The sequence below is a fragment of the Alligator mississippiensis genome, chromosome 3, assembly GCF_030867095.1.
Source record: "Alligator mississippiensis isolate rAllMis1 chromosome 3, rAllMis1, whole genome shotgun sequence".
NCBI classification, from domain to species: domain Eukaryota; kingdom Metazoa; phylum Chordata; order Crocodylia; family Alligatoridae; genus Alligator; species Alligator mississippiensis.
This window is the reverse complement of record NC_081826.1, coordinates 282,559,856-282,582,547: the sequence shown is the minus strand read 5'-3', so window position 1 is coordinate 282,582,547 and position 22,692 is coordinate 282,559,856. Positions and strand designations below refer to the sequence as shown.

The 22,692-nt window shown below is 42.2% G+C and overlaps 1 protein-coding gene across 6 annotated transcripts in view; it reads left to right on the top strand.

Annotated features, from left to right (window-relative positions):
* Positions 1–12,957, top strand: part of ZNF532 (zinc finger protein 532) — an 88,876-nt gene extending 75,919 nt beyond the window's left edge. For all 6 annotated transcript variants that reach the window (XM_019495970.2, XM_059725260.1, XM_019495966.2 and 3 more), the window contains 3 exons: positions 4,073–4,185; positions 7,394–7,541; positions 10,661–12,957. In XM_019495970.2, the coding sequence (XP_019351515.2) occupies positions 4,073–4,185; positions 7,394–7,541; positions 10,661–11,155 (756 nt within the window). In that variant the 3' untranslated portion in view covers positions 11,156–12,957. The remainder of the gene's footprint in view (positions 1–4,072; positions 4,186–7,393; positions 7,542–10,660) is intronic.
* The last annotated feature ends 9,735 nt before the right edge of the window (positions 12,958–22,692 follow it).

The following is a 22,692-nucleotide window of genomic DNA, read 5'->3' as shown; positions in this document are numbered from 1 at the left end:
GTGATGTTTAGTTTCTCTCCTTGTTTTGCTATAAACTGTTTCAACTGGTCTAGGAAGTTATTAATTTGGTGATTAAATACATGGTGGTAGTTGGGGTTGGACAGGATTCTGCCTCTAAAAACTTCACATTACGTTTGGTGTATTTTAACTCAGCATCTGTCTGAAATAAATACAGTGCTTGGACCCACTAATTTCTTATATAAAGAAGTTTACCGTATTTCCTAAAAGACAGCATAATTTACATGCCATGAAAGGATTTTGAGAACCATTTCTTCTCCCTCTCAAAAATGTAATCTTCTCAGGTTGGTAATGAGAGTCCCCTGATCTACCTGTAACAGTTCTTACTCAGATGTACTGTTTAATTAATTCAGGGCATCCTTGGTCTTGTATGCACTGTTCACCAGTCACCTCAGACTTTGCAGTCAGTAATAGTTCACAGTAGTGAAATTACATCTGCAAATCTCTACTTAAAGAAACATGTCCTGGCTTTTACAAGCCCTAGAACTGTTTCCAAGCAGTGTAACCAGTAGGAAGGATGCACACACAGACTAAAGATCTGGCATTCAAAACCACAGACAAATATAAGATCATTGTTCTTCCAATCCTGCTTCAGTTCCTTATATGTATCAGAAAAATCAATCTGGAAACATTCCCATTTGTGTGTTACACTTAGGATTTAGAGTTAGTTTTGTATTATTTCAGGTTAGAATAGGCAGCTCTAAAAGAACTGTTCTGCATTCAGAAGATGTAATTCTTGTGATATTAGAAAGCCCCTCGGCTCAGTATAGATATTTATTGTATAATGGAGTTGGAATTTATGTAGGAGATATTTTGGCTTATGCTCTAGGGGCTAAGAAAGGATAAAGCAAAAAACTGCATGTCATCCTTCTGGAAAAGGCTTTTTCTGCTCAATCCACTGTGTGTGGTGGATAGGAATATATAGCCCCATCCCTGGAGTCCAGATCTCAAGCACTGACTGAAGTGCTTTCATCAGGGGTCTCCACTGGAATACTGAAAGATTACAATACACTGGCCACAGGAAAAAGGGGATGAAGTCTGTGAACTGCTCTGAAGAAGTGGTGTCAGCATTGGAAAAGCAGTAGATGTGAGATAAGAAATAAGTCATGACTTCTTTTAGGTACCACCCAGACTCTGGATCAGAATATCCTTTTCCTTGAACCTTCATGACAACCTTCTGGGTAACCCCACAGATCACAGCACTTTAGAACAACGTGTGGGTAACCTGGATTTCCTTCCATGGGCTTAAAACATGGGTATGAGGTCCAAGCTAATTCTGTCAGATCTATTGCATCTGCAGGTAGACAACAAACAGCCTCCTAGTTAGGAGAGGAAAGTTTCAGGGAACCAAACTAGGAGTCTGGGTCTGACCAGGTCAGCTGACGGATTTTCAGAATCACGGTGATCTAGATCAGTGTGTTGTATCTCCATGTTGACTTTTATTTTACCTTTGTTCCAAGTTGGTTGTTATCTCAACAGTTAGCAGAAAGGTATAGACAAGGACTTGAAAATTTCACTAGACTATGATGAGCAGAAAGTTTTCCTGGGTAACCCTGAGGATCTTAACCTGTCAGTTTCTTCAGTATTTAAATTGTTATTTCAGTTAAACATAGCTGAGAAAATAATCTGCCAAGGATAAGTCTTCTTGCCTTCTGAGTGCGGGGCCAAAATCCTACAGTACCCCTACTATGACTCAAGCTGATAGACCTGCCATTTCACAGTCCTGCGTTCTTGGACTGATGACATGCTATGTGATTTTAAATTAAAGGACTCTATCACATCAGCTGCTTATTGGAGCTTTTCCATTCCACGCATAGTATATTTATAAAGTCCTTACAACCAAGTTTATGGGTAGCATCACTAAGGACTGTTCTATTCATCTTTCTCTTTTAGGCGTCACCGGTACACACAGGGTATCTGTGCTGGCTTCTTTAGTGCTACAGCTGCCATTACCTCCAGCAAGCATTAGTTCAGAAAGAAAAAAAATCCTAAATGCTCAAAATGAGCTGACATGAATTGAGTTCTGATTCTTTACTTTTCTCAGCAGAATTGTTTTTCCCACTTCCTTCCACAGGGTCTGCTGCACATATGGTAGTTTATCATATAAAACCATCAGATCCTCCAAATTATGAAGGGTTATACTCTACAGTTGAATTTCATACCTTGCTCTATCTTTCCTCTTGCCTTTTCCTGTGTCCCACCAATAAGTCATTATTGTGGGACCAAGTCACCACCCATCAGATTTGGGAGAACAGTGCTTTGGTCGACTCTCAGTTAGGTGCTTCTCATATCTCCTTCTTCCAGTTCTCTACTGCTTGACCTCAGCTGCAGAAACAATTTGGTTAACAGACCTCTGCATATATTGTCTTTGCACATCCAAACTGATCTTCCTTTCTTCCTTGCTGCTTTGGTGCCAGAGAAGAATCAAAGAAGAGTTTTCTTTTTTAACCACAGTTCATGTTGCTAGTTCTGTGGTAGGTGTACATATGCCTCCTTATGGTCACACTGGTTTTGTAAGTGTTTTGGGGCCTGTGACCTGCTCAGCTGCTGACAGATGTTAAAGCAGTCATGCCAGTGTGGTCTGACATGGCAGGTTGTGCAGTTCTGGGAACACGGCATAAAATTCCTCAAACCCCAATCGCGGGGCTGCCAGTTAGGGGAATCAGACATCCTGCAGCTTGGCAGCAGAAAGCTCCAGCTGCACGTGCCATGCACATAGAAGCAGTAGCTAGGGATCCAGGAGCTCCCTACTCCACATGTGCCATTTCCACAGGCACCCAGGAGTGTACCTGAGTGGGCATGCAGCTGGGACTCCCAACATGTGGGAGGGCAGTGGGGGATGGCCTCATCCCCAGCCCACTGCGGGGGCACCCTTTCCCTGCTGCCTGGAACCTTTCAAAAGCTGCCGTGACGTTAGGAGCTTGAACTAAATGTCCACCTGCTTTTTAAGTTCCCTGGGTGCTGTAAGCCTGTCTTCAGAGAGAGGCTCACAGTGCCCTCCACAGTAAGCTGGCGATGGAGCCATCCCCCACTGCACACACCAGTTTAAAGAGGTACCTGGAGCAACCAGGGGATGTGGAAGCTCCCTCATCCTCAGCTGCTTGCTCCAGGCTGTTTTTTAAAAGGGCACATGCAGGAATGAAGGAACTCCCCCATCCCTCTGCTTTTGCTGGGTACCTCTTTAAATCAACGCATGCAGTGAGGATGCAGCTGAGGAAAGCAGGTGCAGAGTTCCCCTATTCCTAGCTCTGCACCAGCTTTTAAAGAGGCACCTGGCATCCTGAACCCAAAATGTGGGGCTGCCTCCAGGACTGAGAGCAGGGGGCAGCTGGGTTAGGGACCTAAACCTGCCTTCTGCTCACTCCTGCCAGTTGAGCAGGGGTCAACTTTGTCTTGGACCCCAGGGTTGCCCAGTGCTGGATCTTGATGCTCAATTAGGTGTTGGGATTCAGCACTGAGCAGTCCCAGTTTGGATTCAGAGCTGTCCCCTCTCTGATCCTCTGCTGTGTCCCAGGCCCCAGAGCTACCCAATGCCCTGAGACTCACCAGGACCCAGCACCTTAAAGAGTTTTAAGAATGGGGCTGCAGGGCCCACATCCCGATTCCATCAATCACCTATTATCAGCACTGGGACCAGGGCAACCCCCAGCTAGATTCCACACCACAGGCTGCCCAGGTCCCAGTGCTGATAGTCAGCTGATGATTAGCACTGGGAGGATGGGACATGCCACAGATTCAATTTACGGTATCATACAAACTAGCAATAAAGATGTTATCCATTTTTTGTGAAATATTTTTGTGGCTGGTTTGCCATTTTGTGGTACCATAAATGTAATGAATGTAAGGCATGTTGCTATTTATGGTGCAGTTAATGCCTTCATTGTGCTAGAAATGTTGTGTGTACCAAGAGCCCTAGTGTTCTATTGAGGCAGTGTACATGGAGGATACCAGATCTCGGTAAGTAACTCCCTTTCCTATTATTAGAAGTTTGACAATGCATATAGCTTTTGCTTACTGTTTTAATTGATAATTTCTTCTTTTTCTCTCTCTAAAGCAAATGAAAAAACATCCATGTCGACAGTGTGACAAATCGTTCAGTTCATCCCATAGTCTGTGTCGCCACAATCGTATCAAACACAAAGGCATTAGGAAAGTTTATAGCTGCTCGTAAGTTTTGCTTCTAATATTCTTTAACATAATGGAAACAAAGGTAGAGAGACCTATTGTCAGTTGAATTCCACTTCTTGATCATACTGAGCCAAGTATCAAATTAATTTAGATCAGTTGATTTTATGAGACAGAAGCACAGTTCATCTTTGAATTTGAATGGCAGTCATATATTCTGCTCCTGTATGCAATGCAACTAATTGTCCATGTATGCAGTGCAGCTAATTGATCACAGGGTGGAGCTTACCACATTTTTGGCTGTTAGACAAGCAAAATATATATTTAATCAAGCTGGGATGTTACGGTTGTGGATTTAGTTAGTAGGTATCTCTCAAGAAAGTACATGCTTACATGATCTAAGAAAAGCCACTGACTTAGTCTGCAAATGAACCTGGAAAGCTATTTTTCTAAATCATAAAGAGGGATATGAAATGCCTAAAAATAGATTGGTTGAAATAAGTCTCTAGTTGCGGCTGAGGGATGTTTTGATATGGGATTTGGTAGAAATAATAATGTCAATAAAAGGTACGTGATAAAAGCATCCAGACTTTCTGTGACTTCTGCTCGTTCTTTATTCCACCTTTCTTTGAATACTATCAAACCAAGTCCCAAGGGGTGAGTGAATAGCATAAAAAGTGGAGCTGGGAGGTTTCCATTCCTTTTGGTAGATCCTAATCGGGCCTCGGGCTTCAGCACCATCTGCTTCACCATAAAAATCACAAGACCCAGTAGCTAGTAATTTTGTAACACCGCCATGGGCCAGCCACTCTGTGATATTCGAGCATGGTGTAGTATTACTTCACTCCTCCCAGGCAAGCTTCACCTGTATTGCATTCAGAGTTCATTTCAGCATGATGTTAACTGATCTCTTAGGTGCTGTTGAGTTGCACTAATCCCCATGTAATCAGGCAGTCTGCTGTTCCACTTATTCCATTCATCATGTGATGTACCTCCTATTTGTTATATTCACACATCTTCCTTTAAAGGAAAACTAACTGCGTATATTTTATTTTAATTTCGCAATCATCTCAGTTTACTGTGGAAACCCATGGCATTGTCTTTCTTAAATTAACAATACATACAAAAAATGAATGTGTGAAGAATGATATATTCTGAAAGAAAATATTGGGGTAGATCTTGTCATCTAGCCAGCCCCTTCCAGAAACCATTCTAAGACAGCCATGTCCCCAGCTCAAACATCACTTGGGCTCATATTATATCCAAAGTCACCTTAGGAGTCTGGCAAGCCCCCGAATCCTTGCCAGAAAACAAACCAAACAAGAAGAATAAGGCATGAACATATGAACAATTTACTGAGCAGTAAGAAAAAGTCAGGGCTTTGCTATGTGTCAGCTGCTCCATAATAACTGTTCGTGTGCATGAGCTTACCCTACAGTAAGTGGAAATTAAACCATCCTAGCTCGTGTAGCTCTCCCTCAGATCAGCTCCCATTTATCACAGGGTAGGAGCATGCACACAGGCAGTTAGCCCAGAGAAACTCATGCGTGGTAAAGTTCACTGTGACAGGTTCATGCCCCAGCGGTGGCCATGACTCACCCCTGGTGGCTGAGTAACTCCTGTCTGACTCGGTCTCTATTACAGCCCTTCCTTAATTGCTCACCCGCCATGCCTTGTTCTTACTAGAGGTTGAATAAGGGAGGCTGCCCACTGGCTTTAGTGAGCCTTAGTCTATTTTGCAATACTACTGGGTCTCTCCTGGCCCCACAGCAACCTTGACTTGAACCTTAAGCTCATGGGCCCTCTCAGCAAACCTGTGCCCTTGCAGGGCCCTTGTAGCTTTGAGGGCTACATGCATATCTGTGCCCTCCAGGACACCCGTAGCTTTAAGGGCTCAGTGCGTGGCTCCATTTCCTTCCCTACACCACGTCCCAAGCCTTGCAGATGTTCTCACTCTTCGATGTTAACTATTTATATGGTTGGCACCCTTGGGCCCTCAGACCCCCTGGTCCCTTATGCAGTCTCCCTCTGATTTCTGGGACCCTTGGTCCTGCACGCAGCCCCTCCTCCAGGCTCTTGGACCCTCTAATCTGGCTAAGCCCGCTTTGGGCTCATGGACCCTCTAGCCTGGGTCAGCTCTTTCCTGCACATGTGGACCCTCTGGTCCAGGTCTCAGCCTTTTCCTAGGCTCCTGGACCTGTACTGGGCCCCAGTCTCAGTCTGAGGGCTCCTGGGTTACTGCTTTTCTAAATAGGCCTTGAGCCTGTCACTGCAGGGCTCAAGGCAAACTACCCGTACAGCTTAAATGAACAAGAAGCATTGCAGGCCTCTGGCAGACACATCAAACCCTCTAGGGGTTTAGCATAAAACAAAGGCCACTTGCCTGTAAAATCCAGTCTTTCTCTGCCCAGGAACTTGCCTCTGTTCCCAGGCTTGCATAGCTGTCGAGGTAAATCCAGGACCCTTCAGAAGCCCTGCTGCTCTCCTGCCAGGAGCTCCTCACTTTGTGGCTGCCAGGGGGGGACTTACTGCTCAAGGTGCAGGCTCTGGGCTTATATCGCTCAAGCCTGAGCCCTATTGCAGTCAGGCGAGTCTCTCATTAGCCCCGCTTTGCCACCTGCAAGCAGCCTCCCAGTCTTTTGCTCTCTTAAAAGAGCGAGCACATCCCAGTGCCCTGCCACACCCACCTTGTTTTCTCCTAAGTTAATTGTTCGTATGTCCGTACCCTCATTCTGCTCTGTTTAATTAACCCTGAATGCTGGCCAAGAACATCGGGAACCAGGGAGGACAAAAGGGAGCTATGAAGGGATTTTTAGGCTTGATGATCCGTGTCCAGACGCTTATCAGAATCCAGTGCTGAGGGCAGACTGAGGTGATATTTGGAATCCAAGTCCAGGCACCAAGGAGGGAAGTTTTCAACCAAGAAGGGCTTGACCTGGGGAGAGAAACTGTGTAGCACATACACACCAGTCATGTGGACAGAAGAGCAGAGAGAAAGATTGCTTATAATCTTCAGTTTTCACTGCATCTCATAATAAGATGGCTTCTGGTGTATCACTTCACAGATACCACTGCAAGAGAGAGGTTATTTTTAACTCATAATATATTTGGTCATTTTCCTTCAGCTTTTTAAAATACTGGAGTCTAACAAATTGCATTGTACCCTGGATATACTCTACTATTGACACCTATATTGTTTTTTAAAAGAGGACAAATATTTACCATATGTCTGCTTTGCATTTATATACAGTCATTGCCCTGATTCAAGACGTACGTTTACTAAACGGTTGATGTTAGAAAAACATATTCAGCTAATGCATGGCATTAAGGACCCTGATGTGAAAGAAATGACAGAATCAACCAATGTAGAAGAAAGTGAAGTGAAAGAAGACGCAAAGGTAAATGCTTAGCGAACAGCATCTTTCCTCTCCCCTTCCCCTCCCCCCCCTCTTTTTTTGGGATAAATTTTGACCTTTTTAATAAGTAGCACTAATTTTAAGGTCAGAGGAAACCATAATGATTATCCTATCTAACCTGTGTCACACAGGAAAAAAGAATTTCATTCTTTTAATTTATGTATCAAGTCTCTATTTTTTGGTTGAATTAGCAAGACATTCAAGGCATCCGGTCCCCTATGTACTGAATAGCCTTGTTTCTGTGCTGGAAGGAGAATGTCTATATGTTCACTCTGCTTGGACCCATTTAATACTTCCTGATATGACTGTTAACAGTGGTGCCAGCTCATTACCAATTACTTAATTTTATTCCATGCATGGTGTATGAGAATGATGATTGGGGAGTCTTATCATGTGGGCATATAGGCTCAATTTAAAGTGGTTCTGTAACCCACCGTGCAGTGGTTGATGTTGGAGTGCTGTTGACTAGTACTGAACAGACCTCGTTAGGCAGAAGAATGCTGCCCCAAATGTCACGTCTTTATGGTTTATACAGTATATCCAAGTGACCTTGGTTACTCAGTTTTACTAGGACAGTTCTGGCTTTTCATATGCTGCCAGGACTTTTTTTTCAAGACACTCAGAATACTCTGTTTTTCATTAAAAAGTTGTAAAGTTTTGTGTGTGTGTATGTGTGTGTGTGTTTTCATATTTCCATACTTGATAAGATTTGCTTTGTGTTTACCAAAAACAAATGGTATGGTGGAATTAGCGTTCAGTGGTCTCACATTCACATGCATATTAGTGCGCAGCAATAAACTCCAGCATGTGTCATGCTGGAGCTTATTGCTCTCAGTCACCGTGTTTATATGTGCATGCAGGGCTGCAGCACGTGAGCTGCGTCAGAGCAGCCCCAGCTGGCAGGAGGCCCAGGGGGGTCAGCATGCCAGCCCACTCAATGTGCTGTGGAGGGGTTGTCTGGGGCATGAGGGTACTGCAGTGTGGGGCTAGCCAGCAGGCAGCCCCCGCACTGAAGCACTCTCATGCCCCAGCCAGCCAAGTTAGTGTCTCTACGTGCATTGCTGCATACAAAAAAACTCCAGAGCAGAATAGTACTTGTAAATACTAACCTGCTTCTGAGTGTATTAATTTCCTGTGGCTTAATAGGGCTGCACGTGTAGGTGCTGAGAAGTTTACTACAGAGCTGCTTAGTCTACTCCACAGAACATCTCATGTATTTGTGCCCAGTGTGATGAAAAGGGCTAAGAGTGAAACAAAAAGTAAAATGACCTTAGATTTTGGACCATTTAATTTTTACATAACTAGGTGCAATTTTTGCATTTAAATCTAGCTGTGCAAGTACCATTTTTAACATTTGCATATAGTTTAGATCCTGTTTTCATCTGTGTAGTTATGCTCACCCTGTTTTTCCCTTCTGAGCATGCTTGCTATGTCTTCATATAATTCATGGTGGAATAAGATCAGGTAGGTAGGCACTTTACTGAATAAAAGTTCCTGATTCTGTGGTTAGAGAAAAACTGCAACTAGTGATTGTGAGGAAGAAGAGGACAGCCTTTCTACCTTTTAGCCTAGTAGCTGAGTGATCAGGGATCACATAGTGAGTGCAAAATGCAGGTACTAAGCACCCCTCACCCAGAGCAGGTTTGAACCTTTATCTTCCACTTCCCAGCAAAGTGCTCTAACCAGCAGGTGGTGGTGAGATGGACATTGTCCAAAGCACTCAATGCATTTCCAGATGAAGCTGGCCCACTGAGCCACCTGGAGGAAAGCAAGCTAGAGAGAGAGTGTGGTTCAGTATGAAGGATACTGCCCTGGAAAGTAGAAGTTCCCCATATCCTGCTCCCTGCCTTAACTTCTGCCCCCAGTGGCACAGATTTTCCACAGCTGTTTTATCCATTTTATGAATGGATATTTGATAGTCTAATGAATATGAAATTGGAGGTGCAGAAGAGCCATTGGAGGCTTGCCTTCCCCCAGTTTTTCAGACTCCTAATAATCAGCTGGACGGATGCTCTTAGTCTTAAAAATGGCAGGGTTTGGTAGCTCTGGAGTTACTATTCCCACAGCACTGACAGCTCTGCGTATGTACTGAGACTTGCTTACATTCTCTTTGAAATACTCTGAGTGAGGCCCTGGTCCTTCTTTACTCCCAAGGCTGTGCAGTTTTGAGGAAGTGCACTGCAGTATTGTAACACGTTGTGGCTGCTTGCAGATGTTAAAAAAAAAGAAAAAAGAAACAAACAGCATTTTACTTTAAGCTTGGCATGCCCCAGCACCAAGCCCAGCACATGCCCAGAAAAGGCATCATGTTAGTTGGACTCAGCTCATCCAACATGTGTATATATCAGGTATTTTAGGGAGGCTTTTTAGGTGTTTTTATCTAATAGTGGATTGAATCATCTTTAGATAAGAGTGCCAAAAAGTACCACTGAAGCACCTGATCTATGCAAATGCCACAGAGCTGGGTCAAAGTAACACACCACTTCACCCGGTAAAGCACAGTTTTTTAACATCTGCAGGCAGCCTACGTGACATTTTTGGGCCAAAAAAAAAGAGTTGTAAGGTTCTTGGAAAACGTGTCTCCTTGAGAAATAACCTGAAAGCATAGACTGGTGGTCTAATCCACGATCAACAGATGCAGTCAGTAATTCATCTTTTTCTAGCATCTCAGTCCATCCACAAATAACCAGATCCATAAATCTACAATCATCCTCTTCATCCACCATGCATGGAATCGAATTAAATATAATTAAAGCTGAATTGCTAAAAGTAAGGGCTGAAGTACTCACAGGCTGATATTCAACAATACACACACCATTTTTCTATCGTGGTCTTTTCAAATATAATATAGATGAACTGGAAAAGTATTTACTAATGTTTCTAGAGTGCACCCATTGGCAGTCCTGGCAGAGTCAATCTCTTCTATTATGTAATAGGGAACTTGTTTCTAATAATATGGTTCCTTGGATTATTTCAGGCATGGGATTTAGCAGGTTTTTATTGAAATATACCTTGCTAGGATTCTGCAGTCTCCAAGAAGTGAGCATTCATTAGAAGAGCTTTATGTATAACTGCATAAAATGCACTTTCCTTGTTTTTAGGTCCCCAGTCCGAAGAGGAAATTAGAAGAGCCTGTACTGGAGTTCAGGCCTCCGAGAGGAGCAATCACCCAACCCCTGAAGAAACTGAAGATAAATGTTTTTAAAGTTCACAAATGTGCTGTGTGTGGCTTTACAACAGAAAATCTCCTTCAGTTTCATGAACATATTCCTCAGCATAAATCTGATGGTTCTTCCTACCAGTGCAGGGAATGTGGCCTCTGCTACACGTCTCATGTCTCTCTCTCCAGACATCTCTTCATTGTACATAAGCTGAAGGAGCCTCAGCCAGTATCAAAACAAAATGGGTCTGGGGAGGATAATCAACAAGAAAACAAACCCAATCATGAGGATGAATCATCTGACAACATGGTGTCAGACAGAAAATGCAAAGTGTGTGCAAAGACGTTTGAAACAGAAGCTGCCTTAAACACTCATATGAGAACACATGGCATGGCCTTCATTAAATCTAAAAGAATGAGCTCTACTGAGAAGTGATTAGGTCTTTGAGAAGCAAAAACTCTTCTCCACATTGGAATATAAATGACATTTTTGTTACAGAAAGTTCACAGTATAATAGTGTTAACAGTACTGTTCAGGCTGTTGCAATATATTCTGCATAAATATGTCCTTTTCACCTCATTGTCTATACCCTCCATAAGTATCAAAGCAGTATTTGAGTTGAACAGAGTTTGTATATATTTAAACTAATAACTTTTATACTCTTTGTTACGTGTTTGTATTGGTATTTAGTGGAAAATCTGTTTGGGTTATTTTTTTTTGTTTTGGTTTCTGTTTTTTGTAGTAAGTTTCTTTAAAGCAGAGTTCTTACTACTGGGGCAGTTCCTTCGGTTCTGTTCAACTGTTCCATAAATGAAATGCTTCTGAAAGAAAGGTTAGCTAATGAAATGGCACTCAAAGGCAGTGCTTAAAAAAATAAAGGGAAACTTTAAAGTCAGTGGAAGGTTATAAAAATCTTCCCCTAAAAATAATCACTACACATATCTAGTGAATGTCGAGCTGGTCTTTGACAGCAACACCAGAAATTTCATGTGTTCACTATTCCAGGTGCCTATGCCTTTGAAAGCCATCGCACCTTTGAAAAATGTCATTGCACAACTGTGTATCACTACATAATTTTTTAGGCGCTGCCTCAAGGTGTTGGAGGTCAAACCAAGCTAAAACTGTTACAAAAGCGCTGGGCTGCTCTGGATTAAACAAATATGATGTAATTAGACAGATAACTAGGTTTATAATTATGGTGTTTTTGTCATGTAATTTATTAAACATTATATAGAAGCAAGTACACAGCATTATGTATTTTCATTTTCTTCTGAGTCTTGAAAGAAAATAGTTAACCCCTGGCTGCGGGAGTTGGTACCTATCTTCCAGCTCTGTACGCTAATGCCAAACATTCTGGTGCTCAGTGTTACGTACACCCTACAAGCGTCAAGAAGCTAATACACCAGCCTATTTAAGTATAATTGGGCCTTTCAACTTTAGCACAGACCACATGACATTAGTTCAATCATTTCAAAAAGTGTATCTAATATCACTCGTATCGCTTTCATGAAATACAGAAAAGGTACCATACTGTCCCTTTCATATATAGTTCTCTGTGAGAGTTATATTTTTTTGGTTTGTTTTGCATTTTATACCTTGTATGTATCCCTAAACAAATTTTGTACTTTTTTAAATTTTTTTTTTGTGTATATATAGATATCTGCATGATAAGCTGTAGTAATTGTTCGGTTCTTTAAAAGTCTTGCTGCTGTCAGATGTTATTATACACTATGTCCATTATAACTGTATTAAACACATTTCATATGTAAATAAATGTGGAGCATTTTAGCCCCTAAAGATTCGTGAGATTCTGTTATTTATCATTAAATTTAAATGACTGTAGAAACCTAAGGATTTGGGGAAAACTGATCCTCCTCCTCCTCTGTAAAAATTTTTCTAACTGCTCTAGATATTGTATATCAGATACGTTCTCTCTCTCCACCCACAGTCTTAATTTGGTTTATAAGCAGATGCTTGTTACCCTGTTTCTGTTACTCAGTACTGTTTCTGTTACTGTAGTACTTGTCATTGCTAAAACCTCTAGCTGAATTTGCAAGTTCACAGTATGGTTTTGTCAGTTATGCACACTGACTACCATTGCCCTTTCATTAAGTGTATACCTCTGGACACTTGTTTGTTGCTGTGCACTGTTGACTGTACAACAAATAAGTTATCACTATGCAGAATGGTGTTTTGTATACAGTGAACAGATAATAAAAGTTAAATTTTCACAGGCATCATCGATATTTTTTTCTTGTATGTTCCCTTTCCATTATCCTGCACCCTCAAAGGAAATAGGGAGTGATCTAAAGCTATACAGGCAACCCCTGCTTAACGCTGTTTCACTTAGCGCTATTTCGCTATAACACTCATTTAAAATTGATACCAGATTTCACTTGGCGCTCAGCGAGTTTCATTATAATACTCATAGTCGCCATCTTGGGACATTAAAAACAATTGCGGTCACTGTCTTGAGTTGTCAAATACTTTCGGTTTCGCTTAATGCTCGTTTTGCTTAACGCTGTTTTACAGGAACTAATTAAGAGCGCTAAGTGAGGCTTGCCTGTAGTGTCAGAAGACAGGAAAGCTAAAACTGCTGCTTTGGTGCTAATTGTCCACTTGAAATTTCACATTGCCCACCTAATTGAGTGGATGGAGCTCAGATACTTGGTGATGTCAAAACAGTAGAATTGGTACTCCACGTCAGTGATCTCATGTAAGGTTTCCTGTGCGTAAGGCTTGAACCTCCTGGAGGTGTTTGCTTCAGCAGGTCAAGGCTTATTTGCATTGATGGGACAGCATAAGCAAATATGACTGCCACTGTATATTATATACCTGTTGTTTGAATCCAGCATAAGCTTCAAGCATGCACATGCACTCACACCCACATACACACCTTAAGTGCTATTCCCTAAATGCCACTCAGCCGTTTCATGGGGCAGTAGGGGAATTTTCCTCTCCATGTAGCCTTGAGTCCAGCCATTTTTAAGCCTGATAATATAGCATTGTCTAGTTTAATCTAGCAGATATTTTTTCCTTTCTTATAATGACCAGTACAGAACTGTCAAAGGTATTGTTTTCTATTTTGAAGGACAATCTGCACTGTTGTGGATGATTCTGACCTGGGATATAGAGCTCATTGATAAGGCCAGCATCTTCAGGGTGAACATTTTGCATTACATACCTATTGGACCTCAGGGGTATTCAAGCTGCAGTTCTGGGGGGTAAAGCCTCTCTTTATGGGCATGTCTTGGCCCATTCAGACAACCAGGCAGCAGTGACTTTTACTAGTTGTCATGAAGCCTGCTGGCTTTGGAGGCAATGCAGTGGGTCAGAACCATGACTAATTTCTTCAATGCTGCATATCTTTTGAGCGAGCACAGCTCCAAGGCAGATTAGTTTATCTACAGAGATATCAAGAAAGCAAGGCCTGAACTATCTCACTTTGCATAGTGTTTACAATCTTTGGGTGTCCTTGGATGTGAACTGATTTGCATCTAGGCAAATAGCTTGGTGGTTTGTCCTTTTGTTTCTAGTATCAGACACACATCTATTCATCTGGGCATGGACAAAGTATTTCACGTGTCTCTGCTTCCTTTGTCCAATGACCAGAATTGTTAGAAAGAACACTAACCCACTTGTAGCCCTGGTATCTATAATTTTGGGGTCTTCCTTCTGAATTTTGGCAAGCATCTTAAGCATTAAAAATAGAAAAGGACATATTGTCTGTCCTTCCAGGGGAAACTGGGTATTTTGCTTTATCCTATCCTGTTTCCAATGAGTCGAGCAGTGGCGCTTCTGTTGCCTCAAGCTCCTTACTCTTCAGCTGTCTGGTGCATCTCCCTATTAGTAAAGATTTCCAAACATTAGCCAACCTATTTCTTTACCTGCCTCTTGTCTGACCTTGATGTATTGAAACAGCAGAAGTGACTGATGTTAAACCACGTTCACATTTTATTTGTTATGCCCTATGGAGAATCAGCCCCAAGTTTCTGAAAATGTTACAGGGGTAGAACAAATTAGAAAAAACTACAGATATACAGCATCATAGACAAGCAGGGCTGGAAGGGGCCTCATTAGATCATTTAGGACACATCTACACATCGCCCTACAGTGACGTAGCAATGCACTATGGCATGCTGTGGCAATGTAGTGATCACATGGGTCTACATGCGATCGGCAGCTATGTTACCATAGTGGCGTCCCGTCCCCCTCCCCGCGATATAGCGCGCCACTATGGCAACGTAGCAGCAAAATCTGTGCAGCGTGCATGGCACAGTACAGGCAGTTACTGCACAGTGCTTTAGTAGTTCAAAAGGAAGTGCTAAAGGACAGCGCCATAGCAACATCGCCATATGGCAACATGTAGACATGCCCTTAGTCCAGCCCCCTGCAGGATCATCCCAGACTAAACCATCCCAGCCAAGTGTCTGTCCCACCTGCTCTTGTACGTGTTCCAAGAACGGGGATTCCCCAATTTCTCTGGGTAGCCTGTTGCAATGCCTGACCACCCTCATAGCCAGCAAGTTCCTCCTAATCTCCAGCGTCATTTTTTCTTGCTGAAGCTTGAGACCATTGCTCCTCGTCCTGTCCCCTACTTCCACAGAGAAAAGCCAATCTCCATCCTCTCTATAATCATCCCTCAGGTACTTGAAGACTGTTATCAAATCCTCCTTCAGTCTTCTCTTTTCTATGCTAATAACCCTAGTTCTTTTAGCCTTTCCTCACAAATCTGGTTTCCCAGGTCCCTGATCATTTTTGTTGCCCTGCACTGGACCCTTGTCCTCCTTTAAGTACGGTGCCCAAAACAACACAGTACTCCAGGTAAGGCCTCACCGGTGCTGAATAGAGCAGAAGAATGACTTCTCCTGATTGTCAAGACACTCCTGTTAATACAACCCAGGATGCTTTGGCTTTTTAGTTATTTATTTATTTATTTATTTTGGCAACACAAGCACACTGTTGGCTCACATCCAACTTACTGTATTCAACTCACTACACATTCAGTACTGTAGCCCCCAAGTCCTCCTCTGCAGTGCTGCAGCCTAGCCAGCATACTGCGCAGCAAACCATTTAGGATGAAGCTGGATCAGTCCCATTGAAGATGGCCCAAAGAAGAAGACGTAAGAATCCCTTAGCCTACTTGGTGAACTAATACAGAGTGTCTAGAAAGAGTCACAGTATTTATGCTTCTGTGAGCATACGAACAGTTACTATGGAGCCATCCTCAGAGGGTCCCAAGCCTTTTTTCCTCCAATTATGTCTTGTAGAGCCAGCCAGGCTGAAAAAAGAGCAGTTCATTTGTCATCTAAACGTGCAGCTCGCTAGGTGAAGTCCCTATGACTTAATGATTCCAAGAACCCCTGTGGGGGACACTGTACCTCCATGTATCTCCACTGTGGGCTCTGGACATTGCCTTTGGGGAAGAATAAATGTATGCCACAGCTTCATTTTTTTGGTTTCTTAACTGAGAAACATGGAAGTGAATTAGGTTATTTATTTTGACATATTTTCCCCTCTTGCAGGCTCCATGGTAGACATGTAAATCTATCAGTTACCTTTGCATGGCATGTGAAGGAAGAGATCTCTGACACAGCTGCCAGGTCAGTAATATTTCCCATTTATATGGCATGATTTTAATAGCTTACGTGAGCAATGGCCAACTTGTAATGTTTCCATTTCCTGATCAAAAAGCTGTGACTAATTAACTGAAATCACCATGTCCAAACTGTTGTAGAGGGTCAGGTTCACATCAACAGTTTCAGAATAGACGAACAACGCTAAAGGCAATGGCCAGATCAGTTTTGGCAGTGCTAACACAGTTCTGAGTACGGTTTTGCTGCTAATGAACACACCTGCCTATCTACACAGGGCCTTATGCAAAAAGGCAAATACCTAAAGCCCTGTTACATGCATGTGAAGTGTTATTGTTGCCAGATGGCTGAATTAACTTGTTATTGTTACCCATTTACGATTACTCATTCCTGCTAGGGGTTATCATTCAGGGACTGCCAACTTGCAATTTTGTAAATGATCCAGAGGGCCTGAGGGCTGTCTTAGACCCAAGGGCATTTGGTATGTATTCTGATGATATTTAACACTTTCAAATATTAGTTAATTATTACAGCATGCCTGTTGTGATAGGTAAGTAATAGCAGCCCCTTTTCACCGATGGGGAACTTATGTTAACACAGTGAGGAAGTGATTTGAATGAGGCTAGAAAGCGGGGCAGAAACTGAATTAAGGAGTCCTTGGCTCTCTGTGGTTTTCCCAGTCTTAGGTGACCTACATGTGGCCCCTGAGGAAAGATGAAAGGATTATCCAGGTAGGATATTGGCCCTGGACAAAGGTTGCTCAAGAATAGTTCTGATATCTACACATTGTTTTATTACAGGTATTACAAGTATCCACTGTGTATAAATAAGTGTAACAGCTAATAGACATCCTCCTTTCAAAACATATTGTTCCCGAAGGTGTTAAAGCCTCTATCTAATGACCACAATAAAAAAAATGCAACTGTGACAGCCATAATGAATTCCAATGTGCTTCTTCATGAAACATAAAATCCATAATGGCTCCTTGAGGAACTCTTTCCCTTCCCTTTAATTTAATTTTTTTCTATTTTATTTTGCCTTTTCTGTTTATTTTTATTGTTGTCACTTGAGCACACTCTAAATGTGCAAGTGGCAAGGGAAGCTGCTGTGTGCACCACACAAGCCCTCGGTGCCTTCGTTACTGCAACTCAAGCACAAACTCTCAGGTGTACCTCAGGGGGGTGAGGAGCATGCTGGCACTTGTGGTGGGTCAGGGCTTCACCTTGTGGCACACCAGCCAAAAAATTTGACTGCTACTGATATAACTATTACAAAACCCATGACCACTCAGTAGGCACAATCTATAAAGATAAAAGTGAATGAGATCTTGTTATGGACGTGACTGATCATGGGACAGGGAGCTTTTCACTAGCTTAAACTGGTCTCAAGTCAAAGATGTTGCACTGACGCATTTGGTAAAATGTGTTTTCTGGTTGTAGCCCAACTGTCAATGTGTCAAGTTCCCCAAACCACAAAGAGAAACTAGCATTGTACTAGCAAGTCCTTGCTTCAGCCACAGAGAGGCCAAATTATGAAAGGCCAGGAAGACAGAACTGACCCTTCACTCTTAACAATAGTCCAAGCAAGTCAGAGTACATTGTGCAGGTGGTTTTGGTAGCTTATACTGTCACCACACACCCAGTATCTCATCTGTAGAAAAATCACAGTTGTATTCAGAGAGGAAGGCTGGTCCTGTGGAAGGAGCAGTGCCTGATAATGTGGGATACATGGGTTCACTACCTGGTTCTGCCAGATACTTTCCTTTGAACCTTGAGCAAGTCACTCAGCCTCTCTGGGCCTTAGTTCCCCTATTTGTCAATCTGGGGACGCTTCCCCACCTCAGAGGAATGCTATAAGCAAAGTACAGTAGAGATTCAGACAATGTGGTGATGGGGGCCACGCAGGGCTTGAAAGGGAGTCTTCAGGTCAATTCAGCACTTCGCATAAGCAATAAGTGTGCATCGTTAAAAATACATCAATGTAGAAAGTTGAAGAGCAAAAGCTGTCTCCAAGCTGAATGTCAGGTTTGATCTGCATTACTAATATGTGGCAGGTGGAGTAAAGGGCACAGGAAATGGGAGAGCTGCCTGGTCACCAGAAGCTAGGTGTATAAATAATTTGTCACACTTTGTATATTTTTGTCGCTTTGCAGCTGCTTTGGACAGCACCTCTATTCTACGTGTATTAGAGCCCCTGATCGAAGTACCCCTTACATATACCGTAGGACTTGAAGGAAGAGCTCTGAAGAAGAGAGAGGTGGGGAAATGTTGCTATCCTTGCTACTTCTCACATTGATGCCTGAACTACTCCAGGCTGCTTTGCCTGTGAGAAACGCTTCTCTGAGATGCTTGGAAGACACCAGTCAGTTCCTTTCTGATCTGAATGCCGTGGAGCCAAAAGCATATGCAGTCATGAGTAAGTGTATTGTCTTGCCTCAGGTATGTCTTCAAGGTTTAAATTAGGAGTCACTTAGGAGTCTTTTGGAAGGACTCCTGGGAAATAAAAGGGAAAAGAACCAGCAGAGATAGATGTGTGTGCATTTCTAAAAGGTCACAGATGTCGTTTTTTCCCCCCAAAGTGTATGGGTGAGGGATATGTAGCCCAGGAGTTAGGAATTATATGGGAGAACAAAAAAATATTTTAGTAATTTTTGCTGTAGGAGACAGGAAATGGAACAATGGTCTTAAGTTGCAGCGAAGGAAATTTAGGTTGGATGTTAGGAAAAGCTTTCTTATTGTGAGGATAGCTAAGCATTGGAACAAGCTACCCAGGAAGATGGTAGAATCTCCATCCTTGGAAGGTTTTAATAGCAAGTTAGATAAACACTTGTCTGGTTTGGTCAGGGATTATTCTTCCTTGAGCAGGGGCTGAATTCGGTGACCTCCTGAGGTCTATTCCAGCCCTGCCTTTCTATGATGCTATGGTTTAACTCTGATCAATTTAATCTCTTTTTGTTCCCACTATACATATTCCCTTAATACGCCTGTTTCATCTATTCATCCTACAACACACCAGGTGGGTAGGAAAATAGTTTTTGTTTTCTCAAAGATTTTTCTCATTTTATAAATGTGAAGAGAGATGTACTATAAATGTGAAATAGAGGTGTACTAACTGACTAACTAACTAACTAATCTTAAATTTACTGCATGGTAAATTAGTGTGCAGTAAGTGGGAATAGGCTGGCCTACACATGCAGACAGTTTGGGACTAAACTTAGTCCCAGGTCAAACTAAAGTTAGTCCCAGGTCAGAGCAGCCTGCCATGTGCCCCTGTGGCCACCAGGGAGAGCTCCAGCCTCTGGCCACATGGCTGCCAGCCCTTGGGTCTAACTTTAGGCCCAAGTTGAAGCCAGGAGAGGTGGCCAGCCAGGAGCCCTAGGGCTGGGCTCAGGCCAGCCCCCTAGTGGCTGGGCAGACCCAGGAGGGAGGGTTACTGCTCAGTAACATGTCTACATATGTGTTACTGCGCAGTAACTAATTGGACATAAATTTGATACCTGCATGATACAGAAATCAAATTTACGCTCAAGTCAGTGTAAGTCACCATATTTACTGTGCTGTACAGGCATGCACATGTAGCGACACACCCGTACTGCACAGTAATTTTGGTTACTGCACAGTAAATGTGCACATGTAGATGCACCTAGTGAGTCCATGGCTAGTGCCTGGTCCTGATATTATCAAGGAACAACCCAACCTTTTTAGAAAATTGAACTAAGTAGGCCAGGGCAATTCTGCTTTGGAAAGGAAACTGATTGAAATCTACTATTTTTCCTTGATAACATTTAAAAAAACACAGTTCTGGTTGACAAAAAAATTATTTTCTAATATAACTGAGTCCAGACCACATTGTGGTTCAATTCCAAGACAGTGGCCTCATTGGTGCATTATTTTGTGTTACCAAAGAATTTACTGACAGAACAGCTGGACATTTATATAAGAGAAATATTAATTTCCCCTGGGGTAAATGACAATTGATGTACCTCTTAAACTGATCTGAGCTTCCCAATTTCATAAAGGAACCTCTATTTACTTGGTATATTTGTTTTGAAATTACAGTGTATGATTCCCTAGGAAAACTCAGTAGCAACATCCTTAGTGGAAATACAGACAGGCTGGGATCCTATACTGAATGTCTGTCGGCCAGGGAGCCTCTAGGTAAATTTCAAGGACAGTACTGCAAACTTCAAGTGCAGCAGGTATGCCATTTTCAGCATCTATGCTCATTTGTTTCATTTTATATTGATATACTACACTTGACTCAAAGCTACGCAACTCTTCAGGTCCAGTTCTGCAGTCAGCTATGAACCGAAAATACCAACTCCCAGGGTATGTAAAAATGTAGGACCTGGCCTTCCAGTGGACAAAAATACAGAGTGGTATTGACTTTCAGGAAATGATTGTTTTATTAGCAAGTGGGAGCTCCAGGCATGGACTGGGGCCTCATTGTGCTAAGTTCCATGCACATACAGCATAAAAAGACAGCTATTTGCCAAATAACTTACTATGAAAACCTTAAATCTCTATGTTGGTAATCAGATTTCTGAGAATACAGATGATTCCAACAATTTCTTATGCCACTACTTTCCAAACCTTTGACTTTGGATGTACTAAAATGAAATAATCAATTGAATTTCAGGAAATAATTAATCTCCACTGCTGTGCTGCTAATTATTGCTAGTTTTCTAGGAAGGTTTGGTAAAATGGACTGTACAAAAAGACTTGAGAAAATTGGGTTAGTTTTTTACCTTCCTGAAATGTGGAAGATCATGCAATGTGATGCATTGAAAGTTGTGTTTGCCATTTTTTATTTAACATTACAGTAGAGAGCAGGCCCAATCAAAGATCATGGAATTGTTCAAATACTTATAATGGACAGTCCTTACTTCAAAGAGTCAACAATATAGGAGACAGACAGGTATACAAAACAGAGACAGAGGTACTTGGGAGGATGAACTCAAAATCTCATGGGTCATAATCGGAGTTCTCTGAAGAGCTGGCCCTGTTTTGGAAAGTTTTTGCATGGGAGGCACAGAGATGTCATCTTTACCCATTGCAATTACATCTGTAGAGTGCTAGGAAGTCACCTTTCAGTGTGTTGCTTGCTCATGGATATAACTGAGCAGCATGTTCTCTCAGCATGATCATTTATAGAAGACAAAAGAACAAAGGAAAAAAACCACAACATACTTTTTTTCTGAAAAAAAAGCAAAGCTCAGTAACAAAGAGAATTCTGTGTTTTGTATTTTGCAAGTTCAAAAATGATTATAAAAAAATTAATAAATATTAAATTCAGGAGACAGAAAGTTTATCATCAAAGCCTCAACTCATGGTGGAGACCCAGTGAATTATATTTTTTAATAAGCACATAAGCCCAATTCATAGCTGATGAATCAGATAACAGAATGAAAATAAAATGTCAGGAGCAGGTACTAACTAAACTCCATGTTTAATAGAAATATTCCTCAATTGGCATGTTCTGGAGTTATTTCTTCTCATTGTCATAAATGATTAAAAATATTTGAATATGTTTGGCTCTGTGGTTGACATTTACATTGTTACTTTTAATTTTATCGGTATGAAGCAGCCAGTGAATTACAATGATCAAATTAATACTCTGCTTTTATATAGTACTTTTCCTATGAGGATACAACATTACTGATTTAAACTGTATAAAAACCCCTGTGTGGTTGGCAAGGGAATAATTTTACCCACCCACCACTGAAATGCAGCCACCCTTTTGGTAGAAGACCTTAGATATCAACATTCAGTGGCAGTTTAGAAGAGGAAATACAACTTGAGCCATCAGGGAAAATTTAGGCAGGCAAGGGGTTAACGGTAAGTCAGTGAAGAATGTTTTTGTGTGAACTGAAATGGCCCATAACCAGAGGTGGGCTCGGGTCTTAGCCAATCTGAACATCAGGCCACATCTGTAGGAGACCAGAGGAGTGGTCAGCTGACTCGCACTGTTCCAGGCTCTGGGACACTCTCCAAAACTTTACCTGTACCCTGGTCTTGGGAAGGGAGAAAATTGCTTAATCAGCCCCTTCCTGTTATCTGTTGCCCAATAGACAGCAGGAAGGGGCTGTGGGAATCTGAAATGGCTTTTTTCTTCATCTTCATTTCTTTTTTCTCATGCAAGGAGAACTTCTCACTACAAACAGTCCCACTCAAGCCCTTTTGCTCTTCACAGAGCTATGGCGTCACCTCATCCTTTCCTCTTAGGCAGCTACAGTAACTCATCCTGCAGCTTTTCAGTGCTCAGAGCAACACAACCGCTTTGCAACCCTTTCACACAGTACCACATTCATTCCCTTTCATAGCTATCTGTCCCTACAGCCAATGCCAAAGCAGGGACAAGGCTAGGCCTAAGCCCTTC